Here is a 22,810-nt window from a genome sequence, read left to right as displayed (position 1 = left end):
CTCTCAGCTCTGGCTTGCCTTCATTGGCCGTCCAGAGAGGAGTCGCTAGAGCTATATGCTCCAGGGGTGGAAGTGAAAGAGGCATAAGACGCGAGTTGGCACAGTGGCTGGTAACAGCCGCTCACACCGGTGTTGCTCCTGGTCGTCTTCACGACGGCAGTTTCAGGGGCCCATCTAGTCGGCGGCGAGTCACCACCTGCCTCGATAACGTGTACAGACATTGTTATGGCAGGTGTCCGGACCTCAGCAATAGCCCAATCTTTTGACCAGCCAAACTTCAATACCATAACCGGCACTCTTTTCCACTGTATTTATAATAGCCCCTACGCCTGTTGGGACCGATTTACGGGTATCTATGTGTACCCGTGAATGGGTTCTAGCAGGTGTATTATATTACATAACAGCAAACTTCTCCAAAGGGCCTCTACGTGTTGGATCTGTATCCCCACGCACGGCTATCAAATGACCGGGATGTATATACCCGTGAGTTTATACGAGATACAAATAATAATAAAACATTACACACCCGCACAAATGAAATGAACTAACCGCGTTAAGGTCCTGGTGTCCGCAGATGCACTTGCCGCGCGACAATAGGCGCAGCTGGCGCACGCCCACGCGCACGCGCAGCGTGGTCGGCGCGCACATCGCCGCGCGCGCCGCCGCATGAAACGCGCTAAGCTCCATCACGCCGCGGGCACGTTTGCGCGCGCTGCCCTCTGCCTCCATCACCTGAAGAGAACAGTAATCCTAAATCCCATAAACATTTTCAACGCGACTACGACATGTATTCCTATTGATGGATATACCCATGTGTATTGTGATTTGTGACTGCCAAGTCGGTTTAAACGTAGTGTGGTCAGGCGTGGCTCACTCCGCGATTTCGTCGAGTCGCTACAAGTACATGCGGCCCCAACAAATGTTGGTGTATATCATCATCATCATCATAATTTAAGAGCATGGCTCTTGTCGTTGGAGTATGCGCCAGTTTTCTCGATCCTCGGCCAGGCTTTTTAGGTCCCTGTAAGACACGACATTTGCTTTCGCTTTCAGTTGTTGTGTGTAGCTTGCTCGTCGTTTTCCGCTGCCTCTTCTCGCTTCTATCTTGCCTTCTAATATAGTGTTAAAGAAAGTGTCCTGTCTTATCAAGTGACCTATCATTTTGCCTCGTCTATTTTCTATGGTTCTCAGTAGAACGTTATTTTTGGTGTCTAGCCATAATATGGTTATATAATATATATATATAATTGCCGCGCACCGCTACGGTACGGACACGTGCTCACGCTTGCGCCACCTAGCGCGTAGTAGACGCGTTTTGTTAGAGAGTGAACCTTCTGTCCCTAGTACTATTATTTATTCTGCGGTGTGGTCGGAGTGTAGTAAGAGTGACAATCAAACTTGTTATAAGCCAAAGTAGATAGGTATTTTTAAAGGAAATCAGTAACGACAGACGGATCAACTTCATTTCAATAGCCGCCCAAGACCAATAAGCGCAAGTTAAATAACAATAATAAATAATACCAATATCTCCCGAATTTACTTGAGTTTCCGATACTATTACATAACAAAACAGATTGACTAACATTAAGCTAAGGAGGATGGGCAGATTCGTATGGATACTGGCCCATGAATCTAATCTGAATCAGTACATGTGTAATTCTCGCATAGTACGATATTTTTTTGGTGTAGATAATATGGTTTTGTTCGCACATCGTAAATTTTCTTGTAGTATTTGTTCGAAATCGTTATTGTTACTCGGGAGAATTAAGTACATTTTGTCTAAACCATATGCTTTACGTCGAGATCCCAGGACGAAATGTGTAACTTATAAAAGCATTAATTAAACACATGTGTAATTTTTAAATAAAAATGTAATACCAAAAAAACGGCTAAGTAAAGTTGTCTTATACTTAACGATACAGTCTTTATGGCAAGACTTGTCAAATCACGATATAAAAAAAAATGGCACAAAAAACATAAGAAAACGAATAAAAAACCAAAATATCGTGACACAAAATCATCGAAGATACCTTCTACCTAACAGAAGAAAAAACTATATTGTCACGTCACGTTTCATCTTACACTACTTTTTGCGGCGATAACTGTTTTCACACAAAGATTTGAGACTACCTGCCACAGTAAAAGTTTTCAAACTTAGAATAACCTATCCGGTGACATACCGCTTACTCTTATGGTCAAAGAGGCCAATTAGCCCACCCTCCTTTTACGGTTTAAATCACTCGCGCATGTTTCGGAGAGCCTATATCTTTATTTTCAAGCACTAACCGTGCATAAGTAGCGATCACGGTAGTCGCGCCGCATGCTCTTGCTCGCGTTGGGCACGCGATGAAATAAACGCTTGGGGGTGGTGTTAGTTAGACTTACGACAGCTTAAATTCGATTAAATTGACTTGCCTTAAACACTAAAGACACGTGGTCTAAGTAGGCGCTAAACAGGACAGGGATGGGCGTCGGAGGCATGGTCGCATCTTCCACGCCGCCCTCCTTGTCCATCCACGTGGGCAGCCACGACCACGCCCATTCCGACCAGCTCTCGGTCCGGACCGGCTCCGCCGCGTTCGACGTTGAACTACCTGCACGGATACAGTAAACATACGAATTGAATTCATTATTCGTCGGTGCAAATGAGTTTGTGTCACAGTGTAAGTAAGTAAAATAATCACGTTTTACATAAGTATTAAAGGCGTAACACACTACCGCACCGCACCAGGTAGTGTGTTACGGCTATTATAGAGAGTAATGGCGTCTTAAAATACCTGCACGTATAAGGTAAGTATATGAATTGAATGCATCATCATTCGTCGGATATTGATTTAAATCAATGTTATGCAAATGAGTTTAGGTCACTGAGTTAGTAAGTAAATGGAGATTTAAAAAAAACCGTTTTACATTTATGTAAACGTACGTGTGAAAACTTAAAATAATGTGATACTTTTCAGAGGAAACTACTATTTCTCTCGGGCATTCGATACTATAGACCATAATCTATTAATTTCCAAGCTGGCTTTTTATGGTTTTGATTCTCTCACCCTGAAATGGTTTTCTAGTTATTTAAACGGTCGGCTGCAAAGAGTAAAACTAAATACTGAGTGGTTCTAGCCAGCTTTCTGAAGCTTCCCTTGTCTCCCATGGTGTTCCCCAGGGTTCAATATTAAGCCCAATCTAATACATCGTATATAGTGCAGATATAATTAATTATATTCAGAAATGTCTGTAAATATCATATGTATGCTGACGATCTGCAGGTGTACTTGCCTGTCAAGCATATTGATACTCCTAGCGTAGTCAATAAAATTAATGACGATCTGGAACAGATAACTCAATGGTCCAGCCGAAATAGTTTGGTTATAAACCCTCTCAAGTCAACATTTATAATATTAGGTGGTAAGCAAAGACGTGAGATATTCAATTGTAACCCTGTTATTAAAATCGGCACGGGACTGTATTGATCGGGTCACAGAAACTAAAAAACCTAGGCATTTTTATGGACGATAAACTAAATTTTCATAACCATGTGATAGACATTTCAAGAATCTGTTTTTATCGACTTAAGATACTATACCGAGTTCGTAAATATTTGTCAACTGATGTTAGAATTGCTCTTTGTGAATCTCTAGTCTTATCAAAAATGAAATAAGCAGATACGGTTATATGAAGATGTCTTCTATACAAAACAAAAAAGCTCATACAGCGAGTTCAGAACGCATGTGCTCGATTTTGTTTCATTATACCGCCCAGAACTCACATAACTCCTTACCTAAATAACATCAGGCTGATGAACATAGTCACGTTGTTCTTTGCATTTCGAGTGTATGCTATTTGGCATTATTAAGTCATTGACACCCCAATATTTATCTAAAAAAAATTCAATTTTCTCAGCGGCATGTTAGAGAAGCTACTCGTTTTATCTGCCCACGGCACAATACAACTGCATTTAGTGGTAGTTTTAGATATTCTGCCATGAAATGATGGAACAGCATACCAGGCGCGGATCCACCGTTGTGGGCAAGATGGGCATGCCCACAACCTTTTTTACACTTTCACGGTATATTGAGATCGATAGGCCTTCATAAAATAAAAAATAAAAACAATGAATCGTGCGTGATTCGGAACGCAGCAAAGAGCCATAGACAAAAATGGTGATACTTTTTGTCACATTTTTACAACATATTATCTGTTTCTTTTTGGCGCATGAATATGTATTAGAAAAAAAGAGATGACTACTGGTTGGAAGCGCGCACTCGCGCAGACCATAGACAATAGACAGATCTACTAATTTAAAAGCAAGAGTGTATTGAGTTGTATGCATGCACATGTAGATTCCCGCCAAAATGCCAAAAGTTCCGAGGCAAGCCGCCATTCTTGAAAAGTTTTTTGTTAATATTTGTAAAAACATTTTGATGTTAGGGTAAAATAGCTGTGATAGTGTGATTGTTGTTTCGACACAATGGTAAGTTATTTTAATGAAATTATTGCTATTTTACCGCTCTAATGCAATGCCCTACTCTATATATCATTTGTAACTTTATTTTAACTTTGTTTTTTGGTCATTTCGGCCAGGGTTTACCTAAACAATCAGAGCAATTTATCGCTCTGATTGTTTCTCGACGTGTAAGTAAGCTACTCTATGTATATTACTTTTATAATAAAACAAAGTTACAAATTATCCAATAAAATATTCATTACCTACATTGTTTATCGATTTATTATTTGTACCTATGATATTTCGTGTTGTGTGTGATTTGTTTTCTTGAGGGGGTTTTTTGGCGTCTTCTAGTCAATGACTAAGTAAATATCTTGAAAATTAAATCCTACAACTACTCACGCAGCTGTGCAATAGGTATATATTTATGGGGCATATCATGCTATCTCGACTGAATATTTAGATTTAAAAAATTTAATTGGGTAGATTCTTTATGTACCTATTAGTCAAATATAAAATAATTTACCTACATATTTAGTGGTCGATTGAGTAGTAATGGAATACCTCATACTATAGGGAAATAAGTCAGCTAAGCGTAACTACGTTTACTAAGTATTAGGTTCAAGGGAGTTAAAAATGATTCATAATACGTATGTATTATTAGTAATTTTCAAACTTTACCATACTATACATATATTAAGTAAGGAAACTGGTATATGGAGTACTCTATGCTTACTTATTTATCTAAGATTTGTACCCTAACATCAAAATGTTTTTACAAATATTAGCAACTCTCCCGGTTAGCGTTGCTACCGCAGAGAGATCTTTTTCTACTCTTCGCAGAGTAAAATCTTGGTTGCGGGCCTCAATGGCAGAGGAAAGGTTATCCGGGCTAGCTCTCCTGAATATACATAAAGATACGAACCTAGATATAGATCAAATAATCAACGTTTTCGCAAAAAAGAAACGTAAGCTTGAATTTGTAATTTAACTATATACTTAAATAGCAAAATCAAACTTACGTTTGGGTGCTCCCACAGTTATACCTCGTTACCTCGCGCGTCCAATGATGATGCCTATGACAGTTCATTTTTGTATGGAACAGCTGTCAAGTAAAATGTTCGTACACTTTTTTGGAAGTATAGCACATTCGTTTATTTAGAAATGTACTAATTAACTAATAAAAATACGGTATAAACATAAAATATTTCTTATCTTAAGTTCTTAAGCCTATTCAAATTTGACTTTGGAAAGTAGGTAAAGGTGTAAAACTGAGTCAAAAGTAGTACCTTAGTAATAAATGTAATAAATAGATATATATTGATTATAGTCTAGCATGACTTAATTGCTTTTAATGCAACTTATAGATTATGAAAAGCTCTGACAACTAAGTAGGTCCACAAATTAGCTGTCTATCATTTATGATTTTTTACTTAGCCTCCTTGGGCTTACCGTGGGACTTAGTCAATCTGTGTAAGAATGTCCTATAATATTTATTCATTTATTTACTTACGCAAAAGGCTAAAATGTAAAATTCTTACTTTTTCATAACCTCGATACGAATGACTCCCTGTATACATAAGTATATAACAGATTGGCTCAAATATTTTTTTGCAAAAAATTATTGTAAACAAAGAGAGTGGTGCAAAACTGAATCATTGCAAATAAATATGTATGAAGCAGACCACTGATTAATTTTTGCACGTAGTATTTATTTTTGCAATAATTACTAGATTTAAGATTTGAGAGAATTGCTGTTTATTATAAGACGCGTTACAATAACAAAACAAATTAATAATAAAATTTTATAGGAATGTAAATAGGTATAGTGTTGTAGCACTATACCTATTTACATAAAAAAATCCTATTTTTTTTTTTAAAGTTCCTACTTAAACCAACTTGTCTGAATTATATTGGTTAAAAAGGAGTAGTTATATTACTAATCATCAGTCATGATCATTATCTTTAATTTCTATTTAAGTAAAAAAAATTAAACTAATTATCTATTTTTAGTTCATGTACGTATAATAACTTGATGGATGTCAAAGGATATTTATGAAGATCTTAGAAGTTTTGTTATGAAAAAAAATAGACTACCCGACTACCCGCCAATCATACCTCTATGATTAGTGCAAAACATGGTAATAACTTTTTAAAGATAAAATTCAACATCCTATTTTCAAATTACTCAAAATGAGAAATAATTTACAGCAAACATAATTGCTTACCAAATTCGTATACCTACATTTAAGATTCATTTCAAAGTAGAGTAGAATGCGGTCCGGTTTAGCATCTAACTGTAAATAAAGTTATTTAATGTAAAATGTATACTAGCGTTTAATTTAATTTGATATCATTTGAAGTAGCCGAAATTTCATCAAATCGGTTCAGTAGTTGTAAATTAAGTCTCGCCTGGTGCATGTCACTTGCTGGTCACACTACAATTTCCGAGACACCGTCAAGACACCGCCCAGTTTAGTGTCCCTATTGGCTTACTAGCTGTGGCTAGTATAGGAAACAAAAAAAAGATTGATTGAAATTGATTTGGAATTTAATCAAAACTGACTATTTAATTGGACGAAATCAGCTCTGAATTAATTCAAAGCCAAAGTCCTGATGCGCAGGAAAAAGGAAATAGGTAATCAAATTCAAAAGTCATTCATGACTCATAATTGCTTTATGAGCGAACTTAGAGTCGCACTTGGCCGATTTTCGGTTTTCGGGTGGCTGTGACCACAACCTTTTTTGAGGGCTGGATCCGCGCCTGCAGCATACCATAACAAACTCGCATTTTATTTTGTCATTCAAAGTAAAATGCAAAAAAAATATTTTGAATTTGCAGAAATCTGCTCAAAGAGTAGATCACTCGTACGTGCCAACCTTTACTTTAAGTTTTGTCTGACATAATTTTATTATATTCAGTCAATGGTTTAATGCGTTACGACCATTACGTAATAAACTTTAAGTCTTACAAATATGTTAATAAATAAGCCATACATTAGATATACTTACTTAATAAGTCAAATTGAAATGAGTACCTAATATTTATTTGTGTTTTGTGTTCTGAACTCAATTTAGTTTAAGCAATGTTAGTTAAGTTTACGTGCTGACGCGATCGCTTGGACAGGACTGGACTCCACCGAAGACCAGCGTCAAGATACCTGAAAGGTAACTTGACATCAAGCTGAGGGGAGACCTTTTCAGTGACGTTTATGTTTTATATTAATAAAAGTGTTGTATTAGATACAAGCAATACTGTAAGCGTCCTGAGTAAATTTATTTTCTTTCTATTCCTCGTGTATTAGAATGTTTATAGTTTATTATAGTTAGTCAAGCAAATTTTGTCAGTAGAAAAAGGCGCGAAATTCAAATTTTCTATGGGACGATAACCCCTCGGGCCTACATTTATTAAATTTGCCGCCTTTTCCTACTGAAAAGATTTGCTTGACCAACTATACATATATTGTTTATCTACACACATATCATAAACCCTCTATGATGCCTGCAAAATCCGTAAACAATGGCCAAACTAAACTGTTTTTGTTACAGCCTTGTCTGTGAAAATATTGTAGATGTTGTAATAGCTTCATTACTATAGTTTGTCAAAGGACTGTCTCATTTCAAACATAGACAGAGAGAATCATACTATCTTTGTCTTACACTAGTACTAGCACCCAAAAGAAAAGCATGAGCAGTTTTTTTTTTGTTCTTATTTACTGACAACTTGGTTTGACCTACTATATATAGTCATACTTGTTATGAACAAAATGCTGCACTTCATGATAAAAGCAAGCCGCTCTGCACAGTGATAGTAGGGACCAAACTGAGCGATTTGACCCGCAGCAGCGGCAGTTTCACCCCTTAGGAACAGAGATGGCGCCACTTCTTTAAAAAATATTTCAAAAAATTCTACAAGATAAATCAATGAACCGATTTAAATGTTTAATATCTCAAATGAAAGCGCATTATATACATTACTTTTAAAAAAATACTCAGAAAATATATACTCATTACTTTTGATAAAAACGGGAATTTTAAGTTTGTTTTTTTACTCGAGTGATAGTTTTTACTTGATTTCTCAAAAAAATTGTATGGAATATGAATAGTTTAATGCATGTATATATTACTGAATAAATAACAAGTATTATAAAAAAAACCCGACACCGATATCTCTCATACTTCTCGAAATATGAAAGTTTGAATGTGAGTGTAAATTTCTTCAAGATATATTCCAAATAATTCTACAAGCTAAACTATTTGACCGATTTTAATGTTTAATATCTCAAATAAAAGCTCATTATATATACTAGTTATAAAAAAATATTTAAAAAACATATACTGAATACTTTTGGCAAAAAACGGCATCTTAAGTTTTTTTTCTTACTCGATTGATAGTTTTTACTTGATTTCATAAAAAAAAAATATGGAACATGAATAGTTTAATAAATATATATATAGTACTGAGTATATAAAAGTATTACAAAAAAACCCGACACCGATACCTTTCACTCTTCGCGAAATATTTAAGTTCAATTATGCACGTTCTTACAAATAAATTCTTTAAAAGAAATCTTCAACCGCAGTAAGTGCACTGATTTTAATATGAAATGTGTTTTAATAAATTTATTTTAATAAATAAAAAAATAAATAAATAAAAACTGAATAAAGTTTTTTCCTGGTGCTGAATTACAAAAAAATATAACAAATCTAAAATTAGGAATTATTTTTATTTAAAGTGACTACATTTGTTAACAAAAAACTTAAATGTCCTCTTCGGGTTCACCGGTAGATGCAGAACTGAAAAAAAGTCGTTTTGAGAAGTACTCGTACCATTTCAATACTACAAAATCACCGATCATACATGAACTGGTTGCTGTAGATTACTGTTGGATAATTTTTGTGCCTGTAGATTTACTGTTGAATTATTTTTGTGCCTAGTTGATTACCATTAAACCTATAATTTTGTGCCAGACCTATAATCAGTGGTCAGCATGCAAAATAACTCTGGATTGAAAATTACATTAACTTACTTTTGATTTGTACAGCCACCTTTGCATGATTTACGACCATTCCGGAGTCCAACTCTCGTTTTCCTCAGTCCATCCCCAAGAAGATGGACATGGTATGGAAACTTCTGGTTTCATAGCGTTTCCCCATATATGGCCCGCTTGGTAAGCCGCTCGAAGTGCATGTTTATAGAGAGCAGCTGATGTAGGTGGCAGGCTTGTCACAAGCTTGTTTTTTGAAGCAAACAAATATTTGTGAACTTCATTTACGTTTATGTGTTCCGTTTGGCCAAACAATAACACAAATCTAGGGTAACTTTATACTAAAATTAAAATATGTAGTTACACACCTGACAACTGACAAAATCAAAAACTTAAAAGTTGACATACTCCTATTTTCCCGTCTTTTTATAGTGACCAGAGAAAGGCAGCTTGATCTGAACGAATTCTTCCAGTACGAAAACCAAATTTGTCCACCTTCGTTGTCAGTCAATGGAGGGCGTCGTTCAGGGAACAAATCTGATTTTGCCGAGAAATTAGAACCTGCCAACCCTGCCACCTACATCAGCATGCACTTCGAGCAGCTTACCAAGAGGGCCATATATGGGGAAACGCTCTGAAACCAGAAGTTTCCATACCACGTACATCTTTTCGGGGATGGACTGAGGAAAAAGAGAGTTGGACTCCGGAATGGTCGGCAGTTACCGCGATTTGGTCTCAATTAAGCCTCTTGGACCATTGGGGCTGCAAATCTGGCTGCGAAACTATGCATTGTGGGTGTCGTCGCGTCAGCTGGCCATGCACAGCCCAGTGTAAATCATGCAAATGTGGCTGTACAAATCAAAAGTAAGTTAATGTAATTTTCAATCCAGGATTATTTTGCATGCTGACCACTAATTATAGGTCTGGCACAAAATTATAGGTTTAATGGTTATCAACTAGGCACAAAAATAATTCAACAGTAATCTACAGCAACCAGTTCATGTATGATCAGTGATTTTGTAGTATTGGAATGGTACGAGTACTTCAAAACGACTTTTCTTTTTCAGTTTTACATCTACCGGTGAACCATATAATTTGACATCACCTAATAATAATTAGTTGCCCGTTTATTTTTGTATTTAATACACTGACAATTATCTGACAATTATCTGATTCAATTGGGCTTATATGTATAAAAACTACTAAATTGACCTACTTTTATATTATACACATAGATTTAAGATTAGATCCTAAGTATGCATGTAATATTGCTATGCCCCCACGGGGTCCATGTGGAACTACCAAGAATTTGTAATACCTATAAAACCATGGTTGCAATAAATAAATATGAAATATGAACCCGAAGAGGACATTTAAGTTTTTTGTTTACAAATGTAATCACTTTAAATAAAAATAATTCCTAATTTTAGATTTGTTATATATTTTTTGTAATTCAGCACCAGGAAAAAACTTTATTCAGTTTTTATTTATAATTTTTAGATTTATTAAAATAAATTGGGTGATTTCTTTTCATATGACACATTTCATATTAAAATCAGTGCACTTACTGCGGTTGAAGATTTCTTTTAAAGGATTTATTTGTAAGAACGTGCATAATTGAACAAATATTTCGTGAAGAATGAAAGGTATCGGTGTCGGGTTTTTTTGTAATACTTTTATATACTCAGTACTATATACATATTTATTAAACTATTCATGTTCCATAATATTTTTTTTAAGAAATCAAGTAAACTATCAATCGAGTAAGAAAAAAAACTTAAGATGCCGTTTTTTGCCAAAAGGGTTCAGTATATGTTTTATGAGTATTTTTTTATAAGTAATGTATATAATGAGCTTTTATTTGAGATATTAAACATTGAAATCGGTCAAATAGTTAAGCTTCTAGAATTTTTTGAAATATATTTTGAAGAAATTTACACTCACATTCAAACTTTTATATTTCGTGAAGTATGAGAGGTATCGGTGTCGGGTTTTTTTTATAATACTTGTTATTTATTCAGTAATATATACATGCATTAAGCTATTCATGTTTCATACATTTTTTTTGAGAAACCAAGTAAAAACTATCAATCGAGTAAAAAAAAAAACTTAAGATGCCGTTTTTTGTCAAAAGTAATCAGTATATATTTTTTGAGTATTTTTTTGAAAGTAATGTATATAATGAGCTTTCATTTGAGATATTAAACATTTAAATCGGTTCATTGGTTTAGCTTGTAGAATTTTTTGAAATATTTTTTAAAGAAGTGGCGCCATCTCTGTTCCTAAGGGGTGAAACTTGCGCTGCTGCGGGTCAAATCACTCAGTTTGGTCCCTACTAGCACTGTACAAAGCGGCTTGCTTTTATCATGAAGTGCAGCATCCGGGCAAAAAATGGCCATAACAAGTATGACTAATAATCAAAATCGATTTGGTAATGACATTCAAATTTCGAACATCTCTGGAAAAAAAAAGAATTTGATTTGACCCAATGAGCCTGAAGAGGAGCCATGTCATCCTCCCCGACGGCAGCCCTAGAGGCCATACTGAATCTACCGCCCCACCCCCTTCACCTGCTTCTGGAATTGGAGGCGCGATCTAGTATGCTTAGAATAGCGGGCGCGAGGAGAGGTAATTGGTTATCGCAAACTCTGAGACTGTTTAAGGAATCAGTGTACGATATTCTTGTTCTTGGGATGCCTTCCGACACTATGGCACCCAAATCTTGTCCACTCAAACTTTACTCAGTGGAACTCCCCAAAAGGGGGACTGGTCAAACAGTCAAATTAAGTGGAAAGAAGGAAGCCTGAGGTGGTACACTGATGACTCCAAATCCGGATCTGAAGTAGGCTGCGGAGTATATGGTGAAGCGCCTAGAAAAAGCATCAGCTTAAACCTAGGGCTCTATATTCCAGGCAGAGATATACGCCATTATTGAATGTGCGTCTATCAATCTGCAAAGCAACTACAACCATACTATCTATATCCATTCGGATAGCCACGCGGCACTCTTAGCCCTAACCTCTGATGTCACCACATCGAGACTGGTTGAGAACTGCAGGCAACTATTCAACAACCTTGGAGCCAGAAACAAGGTTGTTCTACGTTGGGTCCCGGGCATGCGGGTATCGTAGGAAACGAAAAGGCCGACGAACTGGCGCGAGCAGGGGCTAAGGGGAAGAACTACAGTCCTGAGCCTTTTTGTGGTATTCCCAGAAGCCTAACGCGGCTCACCCTAAAGACCTACTGTCACTACAAAACCATTCAACTCTGGAGGGAAAAACCAGGCTTGAACCATTCCAAAGCGCTTCAAAGGCCTTCAGTCTAGGAACCAACTGCGCAACTTGGTAAGGGTGCTTACCGGGCACTGCGGCCTAAATAAGCACATACACACTATGGGGAAACGTGACATGGGGCGGTGCAGACTCTGTATGGAGGCTGAGGAGACGCCCCTGCACATCCTCACAGAGTGCCCTTGCCTAATGCGTACTCGTGACTTAATTATGGGCGGACATATATTGCGCCCGGAGGAGTTAAAGTCTCTCGAGATCAAAAAGATCCTGCAGCTGTTTGAAGTTGCAGGTTTAGATCGAGAGTTGTAGTAGGTGGCGATCACAATAGATCAGGGATGGTAGCAGTGATACATAGGCTTTGGAGCCTTATATAGCCCCTAACACAAAGAAGAAGAAGAAGAAGAAGAAGAAGGGCCTGACACTCTTTGATAGAGAAAGATAGTCTTATTGCGATTCCTATAAGAGGGAAGAGAAAATAGTGCCATGCTTTGTATTTATCCCCGACTGGGCATTTTTTCATGGTCGGGTTATGGCATCATAGCACGGAGGCGATGGCGATATACCGAAATTTATAAGAGTGAAAGAAAAAAAGGATTATGCTTCCATTAGTGATGGGCGAGCGGAAAGTTTCCTTTACGGGAAACTTTCGGTAACGTAATTTACTGAGAATATTTCCGCAATATTCTCCTGACGTGAAAAATAGGGAAATTTACATTTTTTTAATGATTATATTGCATTTTTCTTAGTGAGTAGAGCTGTCAAAAGAATTACTTAGTAATATTACAAATGGAAAATATAATACATACCTAAAAGGGTTTCTAAGTTAGGGATAGGAATATTTTGAAAATTTAAATTTAATAGAAAAATTAACGTACATAAATTGGTGCCCCATCATTCAATAGGGTTTTAAAAATTTTTGCTTAAATAAATACTTTGGGAGATAATCGAACCGAAAGTCTTAAGAGATTATGAACCTGAATCAACAGTTTCCTAGAGTTTTTCATTATTTTTCTAGCTAAACTTTATTTGTTTTGCTTTCTTATATTTGTATAAAATTTAAGAATCTTAAAAAAATCTAAGGAATGTGTACAAGAAGAGCGTATGTTCTAAAGAAACTTACGGCAGTTATGCCCTTTTGACGGTACCACTATTGTACCAAAAAAAAATTAGTAGGTAACTAGGGATATTATGTGACCTCAACAATGAACTTTCGAAGAAACCAGTCTCATCGAGGGGACTGATTGATGCGTTCACATGCACAAAACTAGCACTTAAATATATGTCAATCACTAAAATGCATTTTTTTGCGAGAAACAACATATAGAAATGTTATTTATACACCATATTTCCAAAATAAAACATAAATTACCAAGGAAATTTCCCTGCAATTTATGAGAATTTTACGGCAATTTATGGAAATTTACGAAAAATTCATGAAATTCAAGTGAAATGATCCTGGTTTCAACGTAAGGATAAGGAACCTTGTATTTCTAAAATATTTCATCATTAGAAAAAATCTAGTTTCTATACAAAAAACACGCGCTTTTAGATAAATTGCCAGTTTTGGAAATCTTTCCGTAACATTTCCGAGAATATTCTCTCAATCGGAAATATTCTCGGCAATTTCCCATCACTATTCCATACATGAAACTGTCAATACATGAATATGTCTTTCTCTTACCCCTGGTCGCTCGGTTTCATGTCCATAACTACTTGCATAGAGTAACTTATACTAGAGCGGTACTGTCATAGTAAATTTTGTAACCCCAGTAAATTCACTGCCATCTGTCGACACACTTTAAAACTAAAATTGAAGATTTGTAAAAATACGATAAAATGTATTTAAATATAGATAAATGTTTTTTTTTTATTTCCATTAATTATTTTGATGATTTTGACCCATGTTCTTTCACTGATATGCGTTAAAATTGTTAAATAACAAACGAAACCGTCAACGCCATCTATACGACTGTAGGCCAAAACTAGTAGCGCCCTCTAAACAAGAATAAAATTTTCTTGATTTTCGAGGCACGTTTTTTCCTTAGACTGTATCCATCTATTACGGAGTTATATCTATCTTTGCTACTTGTATATACTATGTCTATGATTTGACCCCTATTTTAATGGTGATCCCTTGTTTTGCAGACAGAAATTTCATATAATTTTGTTTCACAGAAAATGTTTCGTATAATACTTGGTCCTTGTATTTTTAGTTCGAATATATTTGTTTCAAATACTATTTACTTGAATGAAACATATGTCACAGAAACACATTTCAATGAATTTTATAATCTCACTTTTTTATTTAGCAAACTTATCAAACAGTAGAATTATGTTTGGGGTATTCTTGTTTCCAAGACACAAATTTCACAGAATTTCGTTTCACAAGAAACTGTTTCATATAATATTTGGTCCTTGTATTTTTATTTCGAATATTCTTGTTTCAACACCTATTTACTGGCAACATATTTCATAGAAACGCAATATTTTATTCAATAAAATTATCAAACAGTAGGATTATGTTTTAAAGAAAACTGTTTGTCTTTATTTTATTTATTCATCGATATAATCGTTCAGAGAAGTAGGTTAGATTAGAATTGCGGCCCTTACAGAACCGAAATGTTACTAAGAAAAGTGGGTTAGGTTAGGTTAGAACTGCGAGCAAAACAGCGCGCGAAGCCGAGCGAGCGAAGCGAGCGTGCTGCGGTAGCGGCCGGCGAGCGCCAGAACCGACTTATTTTATTGTACGATACTGATTTACAAACAGAAGTTATATTTTAATAAGTGTCTCGTATATTATAATAAGAATACATATCTAAATCTATCTAATAATAATCTAAATTGTATATTGATTGATTGATTTATTAATTGATTGGTAAAATCATTGTTTTACAGGTCAAGATTACAATTACAGTCATATAATATGAATATCCAAACATTAGAATTTCTTAGCAACAATTTTTTTTACAAAATAAGTATACTGCGAATGGTTTTTTCTATGAAATGATAATATGCGATTTTGTTTATGAGAAACATAATTCTATAAAACATATGTCTTTGTAAAAAGTTTACATGAACTAAAAAATATAAGGATAAAGAATATAAGATCAGAAATTCTATGAAATGAATATCGAAACTTTAAATTTTCTTTGCAACAAAAATCTACGATTAAAAGTTCTTAAAAGTAAGTATTCTGCGAAGTGATTATTCAATGAACTAATAATATTTGAATCATTTTATATGAAGCGAAATTCTATAAAAAATTAGTCTATGAAACAATGTACAACCTATGGAATGTAGAGTTAACTCTACATTCCATAGTACAACCTATTTTAATATCAGTCGAGATGACGTTTTATTCAAAATGAAATGTCAGTTGCATACAATCTTGACAAGTCTCGTATGTTAGTTGGTATCGAACTTGTATCCAACGATATGGCAATCGACCCAAACTCTAGTTTGTCTCTGAATTAAAAAAAACTACGGATGCGTGACGTGCGTGAAAAAGTTTTCTTTTGCCGTACAGTTTGTCTTTTAATTCGTTTATAAGTAAAAATGTTATTTGTTTTGTCGTTTTTAAAGTAACTATAGCAAAGTTTCGTGTAAAATGTGCGAAAAAGATATTTTGGAGACGCCACCTCATAACCGCGAGTTCCGCCAGAGAGCAAAGTATCCCAATGTCGGCTCTAATATGAGGTTAGTGAATAAGTATATCATAGAAAGTTAATAATATGTGTATATGTAGATAAAGCAGTGTATGTAACTGTACATAATTAGGCATTAAAACACTCGTGTGATCCTATTGTGAAACTCACTTCGTTCGTTTCATAAACCCACACTCGAGTTTTAATGCCTTTCATTATGTAGCAGTCACATAAACTACTATATTATATTATGGTCAGCCAATGTCAATCAATGTGTTCAAACGTTGATGGCCATATTATTGAACGACGTCAAACGGCCAATTTGACAATCCAGCTACGACATGTAAAACGATAACATACCCTGTGGTGCGACTAAATTCATCGCATTCTGTTTGGGCGGCGGTGGAGAGGTGTTGACTTGGTTCTGTCGCTCCCGCAGCAGCCGCAGCAGCAGCGTGAGTTGTTCGCTGGTCACGCCCCACGCCAGCTTGGACGACCGCAGCTGGACGGCGAGGCAGGACGCTCGTCGGGTGTTGGCGGAGACCAGTCGGGTTACAATTCTGGACAATGCAATTGCCCTATTAATTATTATTGACTTTGCTTTTGCTCGAACGGATTATATCGCACAGTAGTGACCATAATAGTATTGAAATTTTCAGGGAGTGCATTTTTACTCCCGTAATCACGTACAATAAATACAATTTATAATTTCATAAATAAAAAAATTAAAGCAAGTCCATGACTTTTGGAAATTGTATTTCGATTTTGGAGTTGTACGGAACCCTCAGGTTGTCGTGTTAATCACGTAAACATTTTGCCTAATATTAGGTTCTTGAGCAGACCTGAAGTCCAGCTGGCAGCGGTAAAGCAAAGGTTCTTGGTAGAACCGTATTTTGCCATCGGAATCCGCCCGGTCCAGGCAGAGCGTTAAGTCGTCCAGCCGCATTAGCCGCCTCACCACTGGCTCGCTCTGATCGATGTCTGAAATACAAATAAATTGTAAAAAACCGGCCAAGTGCGAGTCGGACTCGCGCACCGAGGGTTCCGTACTTTTTAGTATTTGTTGTTATAGCGGCAACAGAAATACATCATCTGTGAAAATTTCAACTGTCTAGCTATCACGGTTCATGAGATACAGCCTGGTGACACACAGACAGACGGACAGACAGACAGCGGAGTCTTAGTAATAGGGTCCCGTTCTCTCGTTTTTACCCTTTGGGTACGGCACCCTAAAAACGTAGACTAGTTTTTAGACTAGTTTATATAAACTACGAACAGCCAAGGTAGTACTAAAAAGCACTAAAACCACAATAGTACATTTCGATGCTAGTGCGGAAAGTATGTCATTACTTCAAGAGTACCGAGATATCTTGCCATGAGCCGTAGGCGAGTGGCAAGACTCGGGACGAGTGAAGAATAAATTTTCAGGTTTTATTTTTTTGTGGAATAGTCTTGGTATCTGTGTACTTAAAAGTATGTTTAGCGCACTCTTTACATAAATATTGAACTATTATAATAAACATTGAATACTTCATTGTGGAAAAACCACTTTTAAAGTCGACAGAAGTGTCTGTCATGCTATTTCCTACTCACACATGCAAACAGTGTTTCCGTGATGCTTGTAGTACACAATTTCATGCATTGTAAGTATGTTGCAATGGCGCTGCGGTATGTTCGTGGAAATACGTGCAAGAGGATTCGGGTTCAAGACTGGTACGACTCTGGTACTTTTTTTTGTCTTTTTTGTTTTTGTTATCTTATCTTTCTTATACCTTTAAACGAGCAATTCTTGTCCGATTCGGAAACGACACAACGATTTCGATGAAATTTGCTGTAAGGTATTCGATCTAGCTAGGTCTTATCTCTGGGAAAACGAGCATTTTTGAGTTTATACTTATATGTTTTCCGAGCAAAGCTCGGTCTCCCAGATATTCAGTATTATTAATAAATTAGTTTATGAACGTTTTATAATAATATGTGACGTTTTGAACTAAAAGGTACCACATTGTCGGTTGTCGATTAGTTAGTAGCAGAGTTAGCTTTGTCCGACTGTAGATGCGTACCAGCAAAAGCTGGCGCCCAGTCCGCGGCGGCGCTCTCGACGCACAGATGCTTCACGTTGAGCGACAGCACGATGTCATCCTGCACGTACTTGACGATGAGGTGGTGCACGCGCAGCGAGATGTTGCTCACGATGCGCCGCACCAGCGCCTGCATGTAGCCCGGCGGGGCTTCCACCACTGTCGACCTGTCAAACTTGTCTTAACTGCTCATTCTGTTCATAGTACAAATTGAATAGTAGTTACCTACTCTTTTAGAAAAGGTATGCTATGTAGTACCTACAGTAATGATCTAAAATATTGGTACGGATAAAGGGGCATACACTACCTTATACTCGTAATGTCTAGATATTATTGTCTACTATTGCCCTTATGGTCCTGTAGACATATATTTTTGATGCTTTGCCCGTGTCGGTATTTTAGAGCTTGAACGAATGAATGAATGAACCATTGTTGTTACCATAGAAAGAAGGATGTGTTCCGATACATTTGGCCACTTTGGCCGTTACTACCTTTTTGATGGTGACTAGAGTTAGACGAAGCTAAGTTGCAAGTGTTATTTAAGCATCATAATACAAATTTGACGTTTATATTAACACTTGCACGGTCTGGGCTATCAACATCGCTGCTAACTTAGCTTGGTCTAAATCTATATATGTTTTACCCTTGTAAACTTTAAGAGGTTGACAGTGGGCAGATCTAGATGTAGAGACTAAAACCGAGTCTATTAGTTTATTTATGGAAACCAGTATTTATTGCATTGTTAGTAGTAGACTACCAGTAGTAAATAAAACGACTGAATGAGTATTAATGCTCCATAAAAAAATTGTCTTTTACCTGAGAGAATTGCAAGTTTAGTTTCATAACACATAACTGACATAGCCCAGCTGTTACATTTATCAAAGATAGATATAACTCCGTAATAGATGGATACAGTCTAAGGAAAAAACGTGCCTCGAAAATCACGAAAATTTGATTCTCGATCAGATTGCGCCACTAGTTTTGGCCTACTCTCGTATATGTAGAAGGCGTGGACGGTTTCGTTTTTTATTTATAATTTTAATGCATATCAGTGAAAGAACATGGATCAAAATCATATAAAAATAATTCATGCAAATAAAAAAATCATTTATCCATATTTAAATACATTTTAACGTAGACTTATATTGACCGGGATATAGACCGTGATTACCTTCCCCTTGGTTATTTTCCTTCCTTTCGTGATTTACCGGTCAATATAAGTCTAGTGAAACTAACCGTGAATCATTCAAAACTCATTTTAACGTATTTTTAAAAATCTTCATTTTTAGTTTTAAAGTATGTCGATAGATGGCAGTGAATTTACAGTGGTTACAAAATTTACTATGACAGTACCGCTCTATCCTATTATATCCTCTTTGCATTTATCCTCTTTCTAATGTATTTCTAAATATGCAAAAGTCGCCCAAAAATATGTTGTCATTTTTTTACTGCAGCATATTGTTGATAAAGTTAACAATCTTTTACGTTTGTGTATCAAAGCTAAAGGATTTGAAGATAATTCGTTTTGTTTTAGTGAAATAGTATTTTTATTTTTTAAACACAGTTTGTAAAAGATGTTTATGTAAAAGATATATTCGTAAAAAAAATTGCCAGCGAATTTTTAGGCGACCCATGCATAATAACGTAAGGCCAAAAAAGCGTTTTTTTTTTACCTAGGGGACTCTTCCGCAAGAGTTTCTTCTGACGCTGCCGGCGGATGAAGACTTAGAACACATTCTAAAAAAAGAAATTGTCATGAAAACAGACAGTAGAAAACCAATGTTATACATTTACAGATCAAATTATAGGTATACTGTTTAACTGTGGCAGTAGGTAAGAAGTCAGCTATGGACTGGGTGAAGGCTTGTCTTAATTCCTAATTACTAGAAAGGTAATTTAGATAATATTTAACATCCAACTATACAATAATGACAAAGTTTAGGTTTAGTTTTTTAGCAAAAGTAATTGTACTTGGATTTTTAACCGACTTTAATTTCATAGAAGGAGGAGGTTCTGTATTCGGTTTAAGCTATTTTTTTTTATGTATGTTCACCGATTGCTCCGAGACCCGTGGTCCGATTTGAGTAATTCTTTTTTTGTTCGAAAGGACCTACTTCCAAGTTGGTCCCATATTAATCTGGTTATGATCTGATGATGGGATCCCTGAGGAATTGAGGGAACTCCTCAATTTTTAAAGGCACATGTATGGTGATTTGGGTGTTTTCTTAATGTTTTTGTTTCTTAGTGTTTTCGAAAACCACCAATTTGATGAAAAGGAGCTGATGATGATGATTGTTTTGATGATAATGATTTCAGCGATTACTCCGGCACTCATAATCCGATTTGAGTAATTCTTATTCCGTTTGAAAAAAGTTACCTCCAAGGTGTTTTCGTAACATTTCTGGTTTTGATCTGATGATGGAATCCGTGAGGAATTGAGGGAACTCCTCAATTTTTAAAGGCAAGTGTATGGTGATTTCGGTGTTTTCTAAAGTAACTCAAGCATTTCCTCCCAAAAACCACCATTTGATGTAGCACAACTGTAGCCTAACCACGAGTTTGACACTAAATATTCGCTAGCGTCTTCATAACTTACTTTGTACACTAATATGCCAGTACGAGCGAGATGCATAAACAGTAAGCACGCGATAGCGAATATATCAATGTCAAACTCGTGGTAAGGCTACTGATGATGAAGACCACGGACGAAATGTGGAACTTCCCTCGTATGTGTATTATGATTTTTGATGTAGGTAGTGTTGGAAACAATCAAAGAGACTAGAGGTGAGGGGTAGGTGTGAGAGGTGAAGGTAGAGGGTATTAGTGTTTGGGGGGTTTGAGGTTGGGGGTTGAGGGGAGGGAAGTTGATGGGTCGGGGACTGAGTGGTTGGGAGTTAAGGTATTGGGGGTTAGGGTGAGGAGTTAAGGGGTCTGGGGTTAGGGGTCGGGGAACGGCGGTTGAAGGGTTGGTGGTTTAGGGTCGAGGGGTTCAGTGATCAGGGGTTGATGTGCTGTGAGGTTGAGTGATCGGGGGGTTTGAGGGATTGGGACAGTGGCGGGGCAGAGAATTGATTTAGTAACAGGAATGATTTCCCAGACGGACTCGAGGAAAATTCTGATTATATAATAAAGTTTACGAATTTAGAGTTAAACATGATTATGGTTTTCATTCATGCGTCACGCTCTTAACAATGTCTTAAAACTAAAAATGGAAAAATAAAAACGTTTATAAAAAAAAGATAAACCGACTTCAAAAAGGATGAAATAAAATATTATCCTTTTTAGGGTTCCGTGTTTAAGTATATGCGTTGCCAAGCCAATTAGTAACAATACCAGTCAAAAATAATCAGCATTATGTCTACAAATCCCATTACAACTGTACAAATATTATAAAAGTGAAAGTAATTCTGTCTGCCTCTTTGTTACCGTTTCATGGCTAAACAACTGAACCGCTTTAGCTGAAATTTGGCATAAAGGTTCCTTGAATTGTTTTATATTTTGAAATATGGTCCTCTGGATAAGCGACAGAAAATAACTCAGTCCCAATCCCACACTTGCGTACTATGGACTGTTCAAGATTTAGTAAGAAGCATTTCTTTAAAAAATACGACAACAAATAAACGCATCAGATTTACACTAATGTGCCGACAAGCATGGTACGAACTGCGCTAAGAAGGTTCAACCGTGTGTTCTGTTCTGAGGTGTGTTCTTAAATACCTACAAAAAGTTCGTTTATTGTCGTCGTGTAACGCTGCCTCTTACATAGGCGAACACTCGCGAACGCGAAGAGAAGCGACGCGGCGCGGCGCGGCCGGCCCAAGGCGTTCGCGTTCGCAACGAGATCGCCCACGTAGGACACTTCTATAGGTATCAATTGATTAATTAAGGCGCCGTGCCGCGCCGCTTCGCGTTCGCGTGTTGTTCGCCTACGTAGTATGCTGCGTTAGGCAATCCAACGTACATACTTATATAGCCGCATCCTTATCGAATTGCACCAAAATCACTATGAATATATGGTTCAAAATTTGGCTTGGCACCGACTTCAAACATATCAGTTGGTAACGCATATACTTAAACACGGAACCCTAAAAAGGATAATATTTTATTTAATCCTTTTTGAAGTCGGTTTATCTTTTTTTTATAAAAGTTTTTATATTGTGAATGAGTTAAATGTAGGTAATGACTGTGTTTTAATAATGACACTGTCAATATTGAATGGAATTGTCTGCAAAAAATACATACATTATCAATTTTATGCATGAATGAGTCAAGGTTTTCTCATAAACCACGCATAAATACATAGCCCAAATATACCTAATACAAAGCCCAAATGTATAAATAGTACAAAACAATTATAAATAGA

At 36.3% G+C, this 22,810-nt stretch overlaps 1 protein-coding gene across 1 annotated transcript in view; it reads right to left on the bottom strand.

Moving 5' to 3' along the window:
• Positions 1-22,810, bottom strand: part of LOC134753720 (uncharacterized) — a 190,881-nt gene that overhangs the window by 158,423 nt on the left and 9,648 nt on the right. Inside the window, exons 4-9 of the mRNA XM_063689659.1 lie at positions 20,121-20,184; positions 18,430-18,614; positions 17,209-17,347; positions 16,727-16,926; positions 2,416-2,594; positions 550-732 (exon numbers count right to left, since the gene is read on the bottom strand). Of these exons, the coding sequence (XP_063545729.1) occupies positions 550-732; positions 2,416-2,594; positions 16,727-16,926; positions 17,209-17,347; positions 18,430-18,614; positions 20,121-20,184 (950 nt within the window). The remainder of the gene's footprint in view (positions 1-549; positions 733-2,415; positions 2,595-16,726; positions 16,927-17,208; positions 17,348-18,429; positions 18,615-20,120; positions 20,185-22,810) is intronic.

The sequence above is a fragment of the Cydia strobilella genome, chromosome Z (genome assembly GCF_947568885.1).
Source record: "Cydia strobilella chromosome Z, ilCydStro3.1, whole genome shotgun sequence".
NCBI classification, from domain to species: domain Eukaryota; kingdom Metazoa; phylum Arthropoda; class Insecta; order Lepidoptera; family Tortricidae; genus Cydia; species Cydia strobilella.
Note: the sequence above shows the minus strand (reverse complement) of the source record. Positions and strands in the feature narration are given on the sequence as shown.